At 48.6% G+C, this 13,650-nt stretch overlaps 1 protein-coding gene across 4 annotated transcripts in view; it reads right to left on the reverse strand.

The window, feature by feature from the left end:
* Positions 1-8,223, reverse strand: part of Dnmt1 (DNA methyltransferase 1) — a 51,711-nt gene extending 43,488 nt beyond the window's left edge. For 2 of the 4 annotated variants that reach the window (XM_013119408.3, XM_021232121.2), the window contains exon 1: positions 4,477-4,617. In XM_013119408.3, coding sequence (XP_012974862.1) covers positions 4,477-4,556 — 80 coding nt within the window. In that variant the 5' untranslated portion in view covers positions 4,557-4,617. Of the gene's footprint in view, positions 1-4,476; positions 4,618-7,993; positions 8,086-8,125 lie in introns of those variants that run through there. The other 2 variants (XM_040729752.1, XM_040729753.1) reach the window with 2 other exon arrangements.
* Positions 8,224-13,650: the final 5,427 nt, after the last annotated feature.

Below are 13,650 nucleotides of genomic sequence, written 5' to 3' on the forward strand. Positions count from 1 at the left end.
CCAACTGTCTGAAAGACTCAGTAAGAACTGGGGGATGGTTACTAAAGTGATTGCATGCAAGCACAAAAACCCAAGTTTGGATCCCAACACCCAACAGTGACAAACATGGAGGGAAAAAGGACCTCTGAGCTTGCTGGTCAGCCAGACTGGCTCAATCCGTGAATTCCAAGGTCATGAGCAACCAGTCTCAAAGAAAAGGTTATTAGTCTCATGCTCAGACACAGGTAGGAGGGGTCCACAGAGTTCCAGGTAGACCTAGTTTACAGAATAGCCAGGGTTACATAGTGAAACCTCGTCTCAAAAGAAGGTAGAAAGCAAAATCAGTCCCAGGGATTCACTGCCCTCTTCTGGCTTCCTTGGGCACCAGGTACACATGGCACACAGATACACCCTTAGGCAAAACACCTACACGTCTACACACATGCACACAAGCGCATGCACAAAGACACTCAGCATAAAGTAGAAGGCAAGAAAAATTCTAAAATGTTCAAGTATAACAATGTAGGCATGATTTCACATGCCTTTAATTCCAGTATTTGGAAGAAAAGGACAGGTGGGTACGAGTTTGAGAATAGCTTGGTCTACAAGGAGTTTCAGGCTAGCCAAGGCTACATAGCGAGATCCCTGTCTCAAAACAAAAGACAAAACCAAACTTTTTTTTATTATGTATACAATGTTCTGCCTACATGTATGTCTGCAGGCCAGAAAAGGGCACCAGATCTCTTTACAGATGGTTGTGAGCCACCATGTGGTTGCTGGGAATTGAACTCAGGACCTCTAGAAGAGCAGCCAAGTGCTCTTAACCTCTGAGCCATCTCTCCAGCTCAACCACCCAAACTTTTAAAGGTCAGATGAGATGGCCCTGAGTTGCTTACTCGTCTGATTTCTTTTGTTGCCACCCTGACATATGCGGTGGTATATTATTTATGATTTATTAAAGCTTGCCTGAAGATTCAGAAAGCAAACCCTGCCTCAAGCCACATGGATCAGGCAGTGACGATATACACCTTTAATCCCAGGATTCAGGATTAAGAGGTAGACAGATCTCTTGAGTCCAAGACCACCCTGGGCTACTGGAGAGTGAATCAGAGCCTATACCTTTAATCCCAGGATTTGAGAGTTGTAAAAGGTAGAGACATTCAGTCTGAGGATTATTCTCTTGCCACATTGAGGAGAGCACAGCAGTCTGAGTGAATGTGAGGAGCAGTGAAGTCGGGAGAAGTCTGAGGATCGCTCCTTTGGTCTGGGCTGAGGTAGAGTTAAGGGCTAGTGGCAGGCTGCTTTGCTTTTCTGATCAGTTTGAAGCTTGAACCCCAATATATCTCTACATCTTTTACTTAGTGTACTATAGACTGTCAACTCCAGGACCCCCAAAAACAGGAAAGGTGTCCACATGTGCAATGTGGTAAGCATGTGCACACAGGCATAGCAAATAAGACTGACTTGGTAAGATGGATCGGTGTGTAGAGGCACTTATCACACAGGCCTGATGAGCTCAGTTTGATCCCAAATCCATATGTAAAAGGTAGACGACACAGTATAAATAAGTCTAACTGCCACACTTACACTCATACTCACGTACAGTACACATGCACATGCTTAAGTAAAAGTGTCCTTATGCGCACCAGAATACTGTGGTACGTGGACATCAACCACCATTCATACCTAGGTTCAAAAAAACAAAAGACAGGCCACATAGCGCATGCATGTCAACACAGTGCTCAGGAGGCACAGGAATCATTTGAGTCCAGGGCCAGCTGAACCAGACTCTGCTTCAAGAAATTTCACAAAAGAAATTAGAAAACCAAAACAAGGAGGTCTCAGGAATGGAAAAAGACGCCACCTCGTTCTGGAAAAGAAATACCTCATCCTGAAAGGCATGAATTTTTAAAAACAGGGCTTTTGGTTGAATTCTTAACTTGTGAACCACCTGCTTATGCCTTCCAAGGGCTTAGGATATAGGCCATGTGCCACCACACCTGACAAAACACGACTTTCAAAGATGTGGGGCTAACCCTTTTCATTTCCACTCCTGGTGGGCCAACACCAACTCCTACCCTCTTGCTCCCCCTCCCCAGTAAGCTCCATGTGGGTTTTGATGGGGAAAAAAGATGTGGGGTTTAGTATATTTCCAAGAAAACGGTCTGGGGCTGGCAGGATATTTCATCAGGTAAGGGGGTGCTACCAAGCCTGATGACCTGTGTTCTGGGTACCCAGAACCCAGACAGAAGACCAGCTCTGGCAGAGTACCCTCTGACCCCCACATCCAAACTGCAGCATGTACTACTCACACACTAAAAGCAAAGTTAAGATAGAATCCAAAGCCGGGCGTTGGTGGCGCACGCCTTTAATCCCAGCACTTGGGAGGCAGAGGCAGGCGGATCTGTGAGTTCGAGGCCAGCCTGGTCTACAGAGTGAGTTCCAGGACAGCCTCCAAAACAATACAGAGAAACCCTGTTTTGAAAAACCAAAAAAAAAAAAAAAAACACAACGTTTTATACGTCTGGCAAACTATGTGAAGTTAAACTGCCATTTAAATAAATAGCAACATATACAAGAAGCTACTACAATGCATAATTCAGCTACCAACTATCCTACCAGATGTAGGTACCTCTTCATATTGTAGATTATATTGTTACTAAATTTTCCTAAATCAAGAAAAGTTAAGCCAGGTAGGGTGTCACAGTCCTGTAATCCCAGCACCTGGGAAGTAGATACAAGAAGATCAAGACTAGCCTGGGCTATACAACCAGGCTAAGGCTAGCCTACCTGGACTAAAGGAATCCCTTTCTGGAAAAACAAAAACAAGTGAACAAATAAACAAAAGGACAGGAAAGACAGTGAGGTAGATCATCTCACTGTCTAAAGAACCAAGTGCTTTAGACATATGTATTTTTGGTAGAAAGGTTAAATTGTTTAAAAAAAATCTGTTGAGAGGTATCACAAAAGCTGCCAATTTTTATGTTTATAGTCAGAAACAGTCATTCAAAACCTAAACCTTCATGGTGGCACATGCCAGCAATCATAGCACTGAGACACAGGCAGGAAGATGGAGAGCTCCAAGCCAGCCTGGAAAACACCGAGAATCCTGTCACCATCACCAAAGAGCGCAAGAGGGATGGAGGTGGAGCTCAGAAGCAGAAAACCTGCGTGCACAACGTTTCACGTCCAATCCTGGGAGCAAGGGGGTGGGGTGCAAAAGGGACTTCAGTCACACTCTTTCCTCCCCCCACCGCACCCTCCAAATCTCAGATGGGAATCAGTCTGGCATCACCGCAGTACACACACCCATGGGAATAGCAAGGACAGATTCCCAGACCGCGCTGGAATATGCCCTGAGCTGGTCAGGGCATCTATAACTAATGCACACCACCACACGGGACAAGCTTTCTGAACAAACTGATTGACTGGGGAGGTCTTCCGGAACAGGAAGCGGGATCCAGCGTTCCCTCCAATCCCTTCACAGAGGTACCCACGGAGTAGCCGAGGGACCATCACCCAGGGTCCCTCACTGCCAGTGACACACATTGGACCCTAGAAGAGCTTCCTTGGTCGCAGGAGGTGAGGGATTCACATAGACTGAAATGGGGATGGGTTACCTGCTATCCCTCACTCTTCAGAATATGCACACTGGACTATATAAAGGCTTCCTCGGTGGTGCCAGCATAAAAGGAGTTGGTCCACAGGGGTTGCCGTCACCGGGCTGGGGCCGAGACAGCTCATTACCATCCATCTTTCCCTCCCCATGATACACTCTGGACAGGGTCAAATGTTTCCTCGATTGCTCTGGATCTTAGGACCTGGCTTAAGCCGCTGCAAAAGCGAGGGCCCATTCTGCACCATCCCTCTCCAGGATCGCAGGAGCTCCTTTACTTTAGGATAAAAACAAAACAAAAACCCACGTGGGCTGCAAGCTGCCCGGGGGCGCTGCGCAGCACGGCGAAAAAAGAAGCTCCTAGAACCTGACAGCTAGCAGGGAGGGAAGGAGGCGGAGGAAGCCCTCCTGCACCCGGGCCTCCGGGAGAACCCTGCGGAACCACCCTGGGGTGGGCACGGAGAGACCTACAGGGCGCCGGAAGTGAAGGCCGGAGCTGGGTGGGGGCCGAGGCGTGTCCGCAGGCCGCGGTGGTGAGGGGTGCATTTGCTGCATACCCAGGAGCCTGGCTGGCCAGACAGGAGGAACCCTGGAGATGCCTCCAATGACGTTCTGTCTCAGGAGGCTAGGTGATACTCTCGCCTTCCTCCCTCAAGCTCCCACTCAGTGGACTCGCCAGCAAACCGGCCCCCACCCATTTTGGCGCCAACAGCCTGGGGGGGGGGACGCGCGACCGGAAGCACGGCCCGCGCCAAGCACTTGCCCTGCGCATGCGCGCCCCGGCTGTCAGCGGCGGCCGCAGGGCCGCCCCGAGAAGAGATGCCTGCACGAACGCCTCGGCATCGGTCTCGGCCCCCACTCTCCCCCTGCACGGCACCTACCGCCTGCGGACATGGTCGGGCAGCGAGCCTGCCGGGGAGGCGAGCGCAGGCACTCGGGCCGGGGCTGTTCGTGCTGGCATCCCGCAGCTTGCAGCCGACAGGGCAGCTCTGAACGAGACTCTGGCTTTTTCGCGCGCGCGGAAACCAACTGGAAGGGGGCGGCGCAAGCGGAAGCAGCGTGTACCACAGGGTGAGGGAGTGGGGGGGACCGTGCCGTGCCGAAGCGAGCACGCATGCGCAAGAGCGCGCCGCACACCTCCCAGCTGCAGTGGGCTAGTCCGCACTCCGGGACTGGCGCCCTCACCTCTGCTTTCCTCGCAGAGGGGGTGGCTTGGCTCTTGAGAGCGGGAGAGGACCCTGGGTGGGTTGCCAGGTCCCACATCCCATCTCTTAAAGCCCGTGTAACTCCACTTCTAAGAGATCCTACGCCCTTTCCTGGCTGCTGTGGGCACTGCACTCATGCTCGTGGGCGCACACACAATATTTAAAAAAACTTGAAAAAGGAAAAAAAAACCTATGAGCTCTTAAAAGGCCTGACATCTAGTCCAGTCCTCGCCCTTTGTCCTCTAAGTGACCTTGAGTACACCATCTGGACTCATCCTGTGTTCTCATCAGCCAACCAGGACTGAAAGCACCTCCTCGAAGATGTAGTCCACAGGAGGTTTTGGTGTTTTGTTTTTCGAGACAAGGTTTCTCTGTATAGCTTTGGAGCCTGTCCTTGCACTCACTCGGTAGACCAGGCTGACCTCGAACTCATGTGCCGGCCTCTGCCTCCTGAGCGCTGGGATCAAGGGAGTGTACTATCACTGCCAGCTCACACACTTTTAAGCCAATATACCAAGGATGTAGCATAATAGAGGCCAGTAACCATGTCCATAAGCTTCAGTGAATAATAATTAACAGAACACAGAAATGATAGTCTCTTCTATTGACCTTCTGGTCTACATACTGAGTCACAGGACAGAGCTATTAAAAGGAAAGTGGTTTTAAATATGTAAAACTACTCACACACCCTCTCCAGACTTGAATAACTTGCCCAAGCCAGAAATCTAGAGATAGCCAAGTTCCTAGAGTATGCTGGGCAGAGCCACCTCCTCCTTGAGAGCTTCTTGAGCAAGCCCAGAACTCTGGCATCACAAGTACTGGGCTCCAGCCCCTGCCAGTTTTGTATCAAATAGGCCTTGAGTCAGCTGGCAAACTGGCCCTCCAGGTGCCCTCCCCATCCCTAGGCTCCTGGCCTCCAGCTGATGCTGCCCTAGCTTCAGGCCCAGGGAGGAAGCTGTGAAAAACTATATGTATCAGAACACCTGGCCCTCCTCACTACACCTGAATGACTTCCCATAGCTCCTGGTGACCCTCTCAGCCTCCACAGCAGCCCACAAGCCTGATAAAAGCTAGCTATAGCCTATAGGCAGAACTCCAAACTCAATGATGGGCCTTTGAGGATAGAAAGGGCTGAAGAGATGCTTCACCCACAATGGTGATAAAAGGAATTTGTCTGCTTCAAGTGCCCAAACTCCTCATTAGTCACAGAAACATAAAAGACCTCTCTCTCTCTCTCTCTCTCTCTCTCTCTCTCTCTCTCACACACACACACACACACACACACACTCGTGTGAGCCACATTTTTAAAAAAAAGAAAATTTCAGTGTTAACATCAGAACACTTCCCTGGCCCTGCAAGAAGTCTGGAACCAGTACAGCTGGGCTGGTGAGCTGCCTCCGTGAGCCAGAGCCTTGCCACAGAAGCCCAGCAACCTGCATTTGAGCTCTAGAACCCAAGTGCAGGTGGAAACAGAATCAACTGCTGGAAGTTTCCTCTGGCTTCCACAGGTGTGTGACACTGCACACAGCACACACATACAATTAAAAGTGAGGGCCAGCAAAACAGTTCAGCAGGTAACGGTGCTTGCCGCCAAGCCCAAAGACCCGAGTTCAATCCCTGGGACCCAAAAGGCAGAAGGAATCCCTTCTGCCAAGTGTCCTCTGACCTACACACACACCATGACATGTATTTACCCACACACATGCATATACCGACAAAAAAAAGTATGATCTATTTTTTAAGTGAAATTTTTAAAGAGCCACTTTGGAAGTTGGTTTCAACATCTCCTATTCAGTGTATTCCAACCCTAGGGCCCAGCAATTACACACCTTGAGCACTTGTGTAGTAACTGGATGATACATGCAAAAATGTTCAAAGCAGTTTCCTTACAACAGTCCCAAACCCAAGCCAATTACTTCATGAAATGGAATGTGCCATCTCCGGGTGGTGACAGGTGGTTCCTTCAGCAAAGGACAACCTGGAACTGGTCATGTAAGATGCTATACATCCAAGGATAATCTCAAACTCCTGCTCCTCCCTCCTGCTCCTCCTCCCCTCAGCTTCCACGATAGACATGCACCACCATGCCTGGTTGACACAGTTCTGGGGAGAGACCCCAAACTTCGTCCATGCCAGGCAAGCGTCCTACCCACTGAGCTATAGCCCCAACCCCACGAAGTTTCTTGCAAAGGAATGAAGCTGCAAGTAATTTACAGTGTGTGGGCCCCACAGGTGATGTTACAAATGCCCAGTCTGCCTGTGAAGACACCGAGCCCCTACCAGAGAGAGCTATGCACCAATAAAGAGCTTCGTAAGCGCCCAAACCTGCCTTTCGTGCTGTTCCCAGGAGTCATAAACGACTGTGAGACAATGGTTGTTTTCCACAATGTGAAAAATGGAATAGCCGCTCATAGTTCAGTTTATGGTCGCTATGAAAATAAACTAAAGGCTGGGGATGGGGCTCAGTAAATGGAGCACTTACTAGCATGCAGGAAACCCCAGGTTCCATCTCAGCCCCACATAAACCATGTGTGGTGGCACCAAGTTCCCAATCTAGACACTGAAGGCCATGTGGGGAAACAGGAGAATCAGGAATTGAAATTCTTAACTAACCAGGCAACAGGGCACGCCTTTAATTTCAATATTTGGGAGGCAGAGGCAGTCAGATCTGAGTTCAAGGACAGACAGAAGTACAGAGAAACCCTATAGACAAAATTATTTTGAGTAAGTTGGGAGTTCAAGGCCAGCCTGGGTTAGAGGCTACAGAGTGGATTTGACCCATGGATAGCAGTTTGACAATCGCCCTGAAGGAGTAGGCTACAGCTTCAATCAGGACGTGTAATGGGGACATGGCTCTGGGACAGTGCTTACCCAGCACATAGGCAAACCTGACAGCAGAAGTCAGAGAAAAGACAGTTACAACTAGCCGGGCGTTGGTGGCGCACACCTTTAATCCCAGCACTCGGGAGGCAGAGGCAGGCGGATCTCTGAGTTCGAGGCCAGCCTGGTCTACAGAGCGAGTTCCAGGACAGCCTCCAAAGCCACAGAGAAACCTTGTCTCGAAAAACAAAAAACAAAACAAAACAAAAGACAGTTACAATTTACGGTGCACAAGGAAGAAGCTAGGGCACACGTACACCCCAAAACTGCGTTTCCGTAAGCCCCCCAAACCTGACCTCCAGGATTTCCTCACCCGCTTTAAGTGTGACCTTCCTTCCTGCTTACACAGGGTCGTTCTCTCACATCACTTGAACCCAGAGCCATGCCCCTTTTCCACCTACAACCCTAGGGAACGGCAGCCATGAGTGCTCAGAGAGCGGCCCACCTTACGGAAGACGAGGAAGCTCTGGTTCTGAGCCGAAAAGTGCGAGTCTAGAGTGAGAGGCCTGCTGGGTGGATAGATATAAGGGCCAGCTCCACCCTGGCCAACAAACTAGAGGGCTTCCACCTGCTGGGTCCTTCCCCAAATGACCCTCAACAACCCCAGCAGATGCTCCAGAGGAAGTCATCACAAGTCATTAAAAGCACCTGTATGACACAGAAGAGACGATACTCTCCAATCAGGGTATTGGGGATGTTTCTAGAGGTTTCCTTCACTATTTTTCTCTACAGTCCCAACCTTTACTGGGAACCCTAAATCATCAGAGCAGATAGAGATAGAACTGGGGGGATGAGGATGTAGCTCCTTTGAAGGAGGACTTGCCTGGCGTCCCCAAGGCCATGTGTTCTACCCTCAGCACTGCTTAGGGACATGCGTCATCCCAACCCTGAGGAGGCAGAGCCAGGCAAAGAACTGGAAGGCATTCACAGTTACATAGTAAACTTGAGGTCAGCCTGGGCTACATGAAACCCTTGGCTGCAGGGTATGAGGCGGGGGTGGCGCAAGGGGAACAGGGAACACAGCAAACTAAGCTAAGTGTGACAGCTCATGCCTGTCCTCTGAGCACTTAGCAGGCTGAGGCAAGAGGATTATGGGTTCAAGGCCAACGTAGCAAAACTGTCTTTAAAAAAAAGGAAAACAGCCGGGCGTTGGTGGCGCACGCCTTTAATCCCAGCACTCGGGAGGCAGAGGCAGGCGGATCTCTGTGAGTTCGAGGCCAGCCTGGTCTACAAGAGCTAGTTCCAGGACAGCCTCCAAAGCCACAGAGAAACCCTGTCTCGAAAAACCAAAAAAAAAAAAAAAAAAAAAAAAAAGGAAAACAGCTGTGCGCTGTCAGGTGGCCGGCCTGAAACATACTTGGGTTGTGAAGGGCTGTAGGCAATCTTACACCACAAAAGGCTATTAGAAATGAATCCCATGAGACCAGCTTCCTGAAAGCCAGACAACAACTTTTGAGAGCTGGTTCTCTCCTTCCACCACGTGGGTTCTGGGCATCTAATTTAGGTTGTCTTCCTTGGTGGCTACTTTACCTGAGGAGCTACCTGGCCTGCTCAGAACCGCACCCAGAGCCTTGTACATCCCCGGTAAACTCTCTACCAGCTGAGCCCCTGATCCTCCTGCCTCTGCCTACCAAGAACTGGGATTACAGAGTGTGGCCACCACACCCAGCTCCATTTTCTTTTATTTCCTGATTTTCTATTTATTTTTACTTTATGTGTTTGAGTGCTTTGCCTGCACATGTGTCCATGTAACACACTCATGCCTGCTGCCCAGTGGGCTAGAAAAGGGCGTGGCATCTGCTGGAGCTGGACTTCCAGCCAGTTGTGAGCCGCCATGTGGGAGCAGGGCATTGCACCCCAGAGCTCTGGGGGATATCTCAGCCACTGAGAAGCTCTCTAGCTCTTCCATTTCCTGATTTTGGCAGGGGAAAATAATCCCTAATAAGACTTTGAGGAATAAAGTGAGTCAAGTGTTTAAAAAAAGACTTTGAGGGATCTGGGAGGTGGTGGCTCAGGAGGCAGAGGCAGGTGAATCTCTGAGTTTGAGGCCAGCCTGGTCTACAGAGTGAGTTCCAAGACAGCCAGAGCTACACAGAGAAACTCTGTTTCAAAACAAAACAAAAAAACTTTGAGGGAGGGGGAATGGTAAGTGTTAGGGATCTAAATTTTGGGAAGTTGTTTATTTTTTGTTTTTTGTTTTTGTTGTTGTTTTTGGAGACAAGTTATCTCTGAGTAGCTTTGGAGCTAACTTTTGGGAGTTTTGTGATCAAGTGGGAACTGACCGAGTTGTTAATCACATGATGAGTCCAGGAAATGCACATTATAGATAATCAATCAAGGGGAAAGAAGATTCAACTGAAAAATTGATACAGGGGGCTAGGAAGGTGGCTCAGTGGTAAAGATACTTGCCACCAAGCCTGAGGACCTGAGTTCAGATCTTGGAACCCACAAGGTCTAGGGAGAAAACATTCCCACAAGTTGTCTTCGGACCCCCCCACACACACATGCACACGCACACACAGGTGTGTGCGCGCACACATGTACACAAAATTTGAAAAAATTGATGGCCAGGTGGTGGCACACACCTTTAATCCCAGCAATTGGGAGGCAGAAACAGGCAGATCTCTGCGAGTTTGAGGCCAGCCTGGTCTGCAGAGCAAGTTGCAGGACAGCCTCCAAAGCCACAGAGAAACCCTGTCTCAGAAAAAAAAAAATTGAAAATTGACAAAGAGGTTTCTGAAACTTATTTATCAAGAGGAAGACAGACAGACATCAATGGCTTTTAAAAATGTTTCCAGAACCATCTATGATAAGCTGAAGCCTAAAATACTATAGTTGATCCTAACCCTGCGTGGAGTGCTGAAGGGGAAGTTAAATGGCATGAGATGCCAGCAGGACAGGATCCATGGCAAAGTCTCAAATTCACCCAGTCACTCCACAGACTAATTACAGGGCTGGAGAGACGGCTGAGGGTTAGGAGTGTTAACAGCCCTTCAGAGCACCCACACAGCAGCCCACAACCATGTGCAACGCACGTTCCAGGCCTACTTCTGGCCTCCACGGAGACACTAGGCACATGGTGCAGCTATTCATGTATGCAACACACCCAAGCACATAAAACTAAAAACACACACAAATTACGAGGGGGGGGTTGGAGGTCCCAAGATCTACAGGTTAAACAGAGTCCTTGATTAAATGCCTTGTGAAAACCTTGTTTGGATTCTGATTTTTTTTTAGAGTAAGATCTAAAGAAGAAAAGTGGAAGCTAGATGTAGTGGCTCAAGTTACAGTCTCAATGGTTGGGAGGCTGAAGCAGGAGGACCAGTAGTTCAAGGCTAGCCTGGGCTACTTTGTTTTGTTTTGGGGTTTGTTAGACAGGGTTTCTCTGTGTAGCCCTGGCTGGCCTGGAACTTAGTTTGTAGACCGGGCTGGCCTGGAACTCACAGAGTTCTGTCTGTTTCCTGCCTCTAAAGTGCTGGAATTAAAGACTTGCACTGCTATGGCCCAGCAAAGCCTAGGCTACTTACTGAGAGACCCTGCATCTCAAGAAAGAGACGGGGAAAGAATGTGGGAGGGAAGGAGAGAAACTGAGACACATGAGAGCAACTTAAACTTTTTGGGGGTTTTTTTCTTCGATTTATTATTCTTTGGAAATTCCCTACATGCATAAGTGTTATTTGGTCTTTTTCACCTGTGACTTTCTAGTCCTTCCCACTCCTGATGGGCCCTCCTTCCCAAGAAGTCCACATGGGGGACTTTTAACTCTCGTGCTTTAAACAAACAAACATTTAATTTAGGACCTAAGTGGTAGAGCACGTCTTTAATCCCAGCACTTTAATCCCAGGTGGATCTCTGTTTGAGGTCAGCCTGACTTACATAGCGAGCTTTAGGAGAGCCAGGGGCTACACAGAGAAACCCTGTTTCATAGAACAAACAAGCACTATTTTAATTATTGTGTGGGGGCATGGAGACCAGAGGATAACCCAATAGAGCAGTTCTCCTAGCTTGCGGGTTCTGAAGATGGAACTTTGGTCATCAACCTCAGTGGCAAGTGCCCTCACCAGGTGACTCATCTGGCTTCAATTCTTTTTTTTTTTTTTTTTTTTGGTTTTTCGAGACAGGGTTTCTCTGTAGCTTTGGAGGCTGTCCTGGAACTCACTTTGTAGACCAGGCTGGCCTCGAACTCACAGAGATCCACCTGCCTCTGCCTCCCGAGTGCTGGGATTAAAGGCGTGCGCCACCAACGCCCAGCCTTGCTTCAATTCTTACACTCTTTTCCTTTCTTCTTTTTGGGGAGTTTTTGTTGTTTTTTGTTTTGTTTTGGGTTGGGGACAGTTCGAGACAGGATTCCTTGTGTAGTCTTGACTGTCCTGGAACTCCTCTATAAACCAGGCTGGCCTCAGACTCAGAGATCTGCCTGCCTCTGCAGGGATTAAAGGTGTGTGCCACCATGACTGGCCAATTGTGATACTCTTGATAAACATGATGCTGGTATTGTGGGTAAGCTTTATTTTTTTCTCCCTGTGTTGGTTATCTTTCAGAGATATAAAGCAAAGTTTTGAAAAACACATGATTTTACTGCTCCTGTTTGCTCCTAAATAATGAGTGAGAATAGGCCTAAGCAAGAGCTGATGAGGAAAGGTGAGAGTGGGCTGAGTCATACAGGAAGTTGCACCCTGAGGAGGTCTCACCACAGAACCTTCACAATTATGAGCCAGGAAATAGCAGCCCCAATGGGGAGAAGACAGACAGACAGACAGACAGACAGACAGACACTGACTCAGCTGAGTGATCAGAGGAAATTGGCTTTTCTGGTTCTGGGACTGCAAAGGATAACAGTGAATAAGACCAGCGATGGGGCTCAGCGGGTGCCTCCTGAGCATGGGAAACATCTAGGATCTAACAGACCCCTGTTTCCAATGTGTCGAGGCTGTGGAAGACAAGAGCAAAGTGATGCTTCCCACTGACAGACACTGCACACAGGGTTAACCTGATCAGTAGAAAGGTCATTGGTGAAATCTGAAGCGGTCTGCAGATTGCTGCTTTTTAGAGCTATTGGGGTTTTATAGAAGAGTGCCTTAATCCTAGGAAAGTCATGGGAGTGTTTACATTGAATAGACAAGATGGGTGGATAGATGGATGGGTGGATAGATGGATGGGTGGGACGATGGATGGGTGGATGAGTGGGTAGATGGATGAATAGATGATAAAATTGCTAGTACTTTGAATCTCTTTTAAATGTGAGGAAACTCACTTTTCCTGTCAATTGAATTCAATAGGATTTGTATCAGTAATTATCAATTACAACTGTGTCTAATTTAGGTACACCACCGAGAAAAAGAACTAACCTCTGAGTCATGAAGCAAAATTTAAAACTTATCCTGTCATAATCATAACAATAAGCATGGTAGATTCCTGTCGCTATGATAACACAGTGCCGAAAGAAACTTGATCCAGCAGCCCAAAGCAGAAGAGTGTGTATCGGTCATGGGCAAAGGCTGCAGGCTCAAAGCCCTGACTTCCCTCTTAGAAACCTGACATTGCACCAGCCACATGGCTCAATGGGCGAAGTCCCTCGCTACTAACTCTTGACAAGCTTTCCCTCAACCTCCACCCAGACCACTGTGGCAGGCATGTGTACCCGTTCACTTATGTAAATAAATAAGTGAAAAAATGCTTTGGTTCTTCAAGACAGGGTCTCTCCGTATAGCTTTGTAGACCACGCTGGCCTTGAACTCACAGAGATCCGCCAGCCTCTGCCTCCCAAGTGCTGGGATCAAAGGCGTGCGCCACCACCAGCTAGCTGATAAGTGAAAATTTTAAGACAACAAAAAAACCTGATACAAATGCCCACATGTGCTAGTTAAAATTAACAGGAGGCTGGGAGAATAGCTCAGTAGAGCACTTGCCTAACATGCCTAGCATGTGTGAGCCCCTAAATGCAATTTTCAGCACCACACACATACATTC

Source organism: Mesocricetus auratus, unplaced genomic scaffold, assembly GCF_017639785.1.
Source record: "Mesocricetus auratus isolate SY011 unplaced genomic scaffold, BCM_Maur_2.0 Super-Scaffold_100022, whole genome shotgun sequence".
Classification (NCBI taxonomy): domain Eukaryota; kingdom Metazoa; phylum Chordata; class Mammalia; order Rodentia; family Cricetidae; genus Mesocricetus; species Mesocricetus auratus.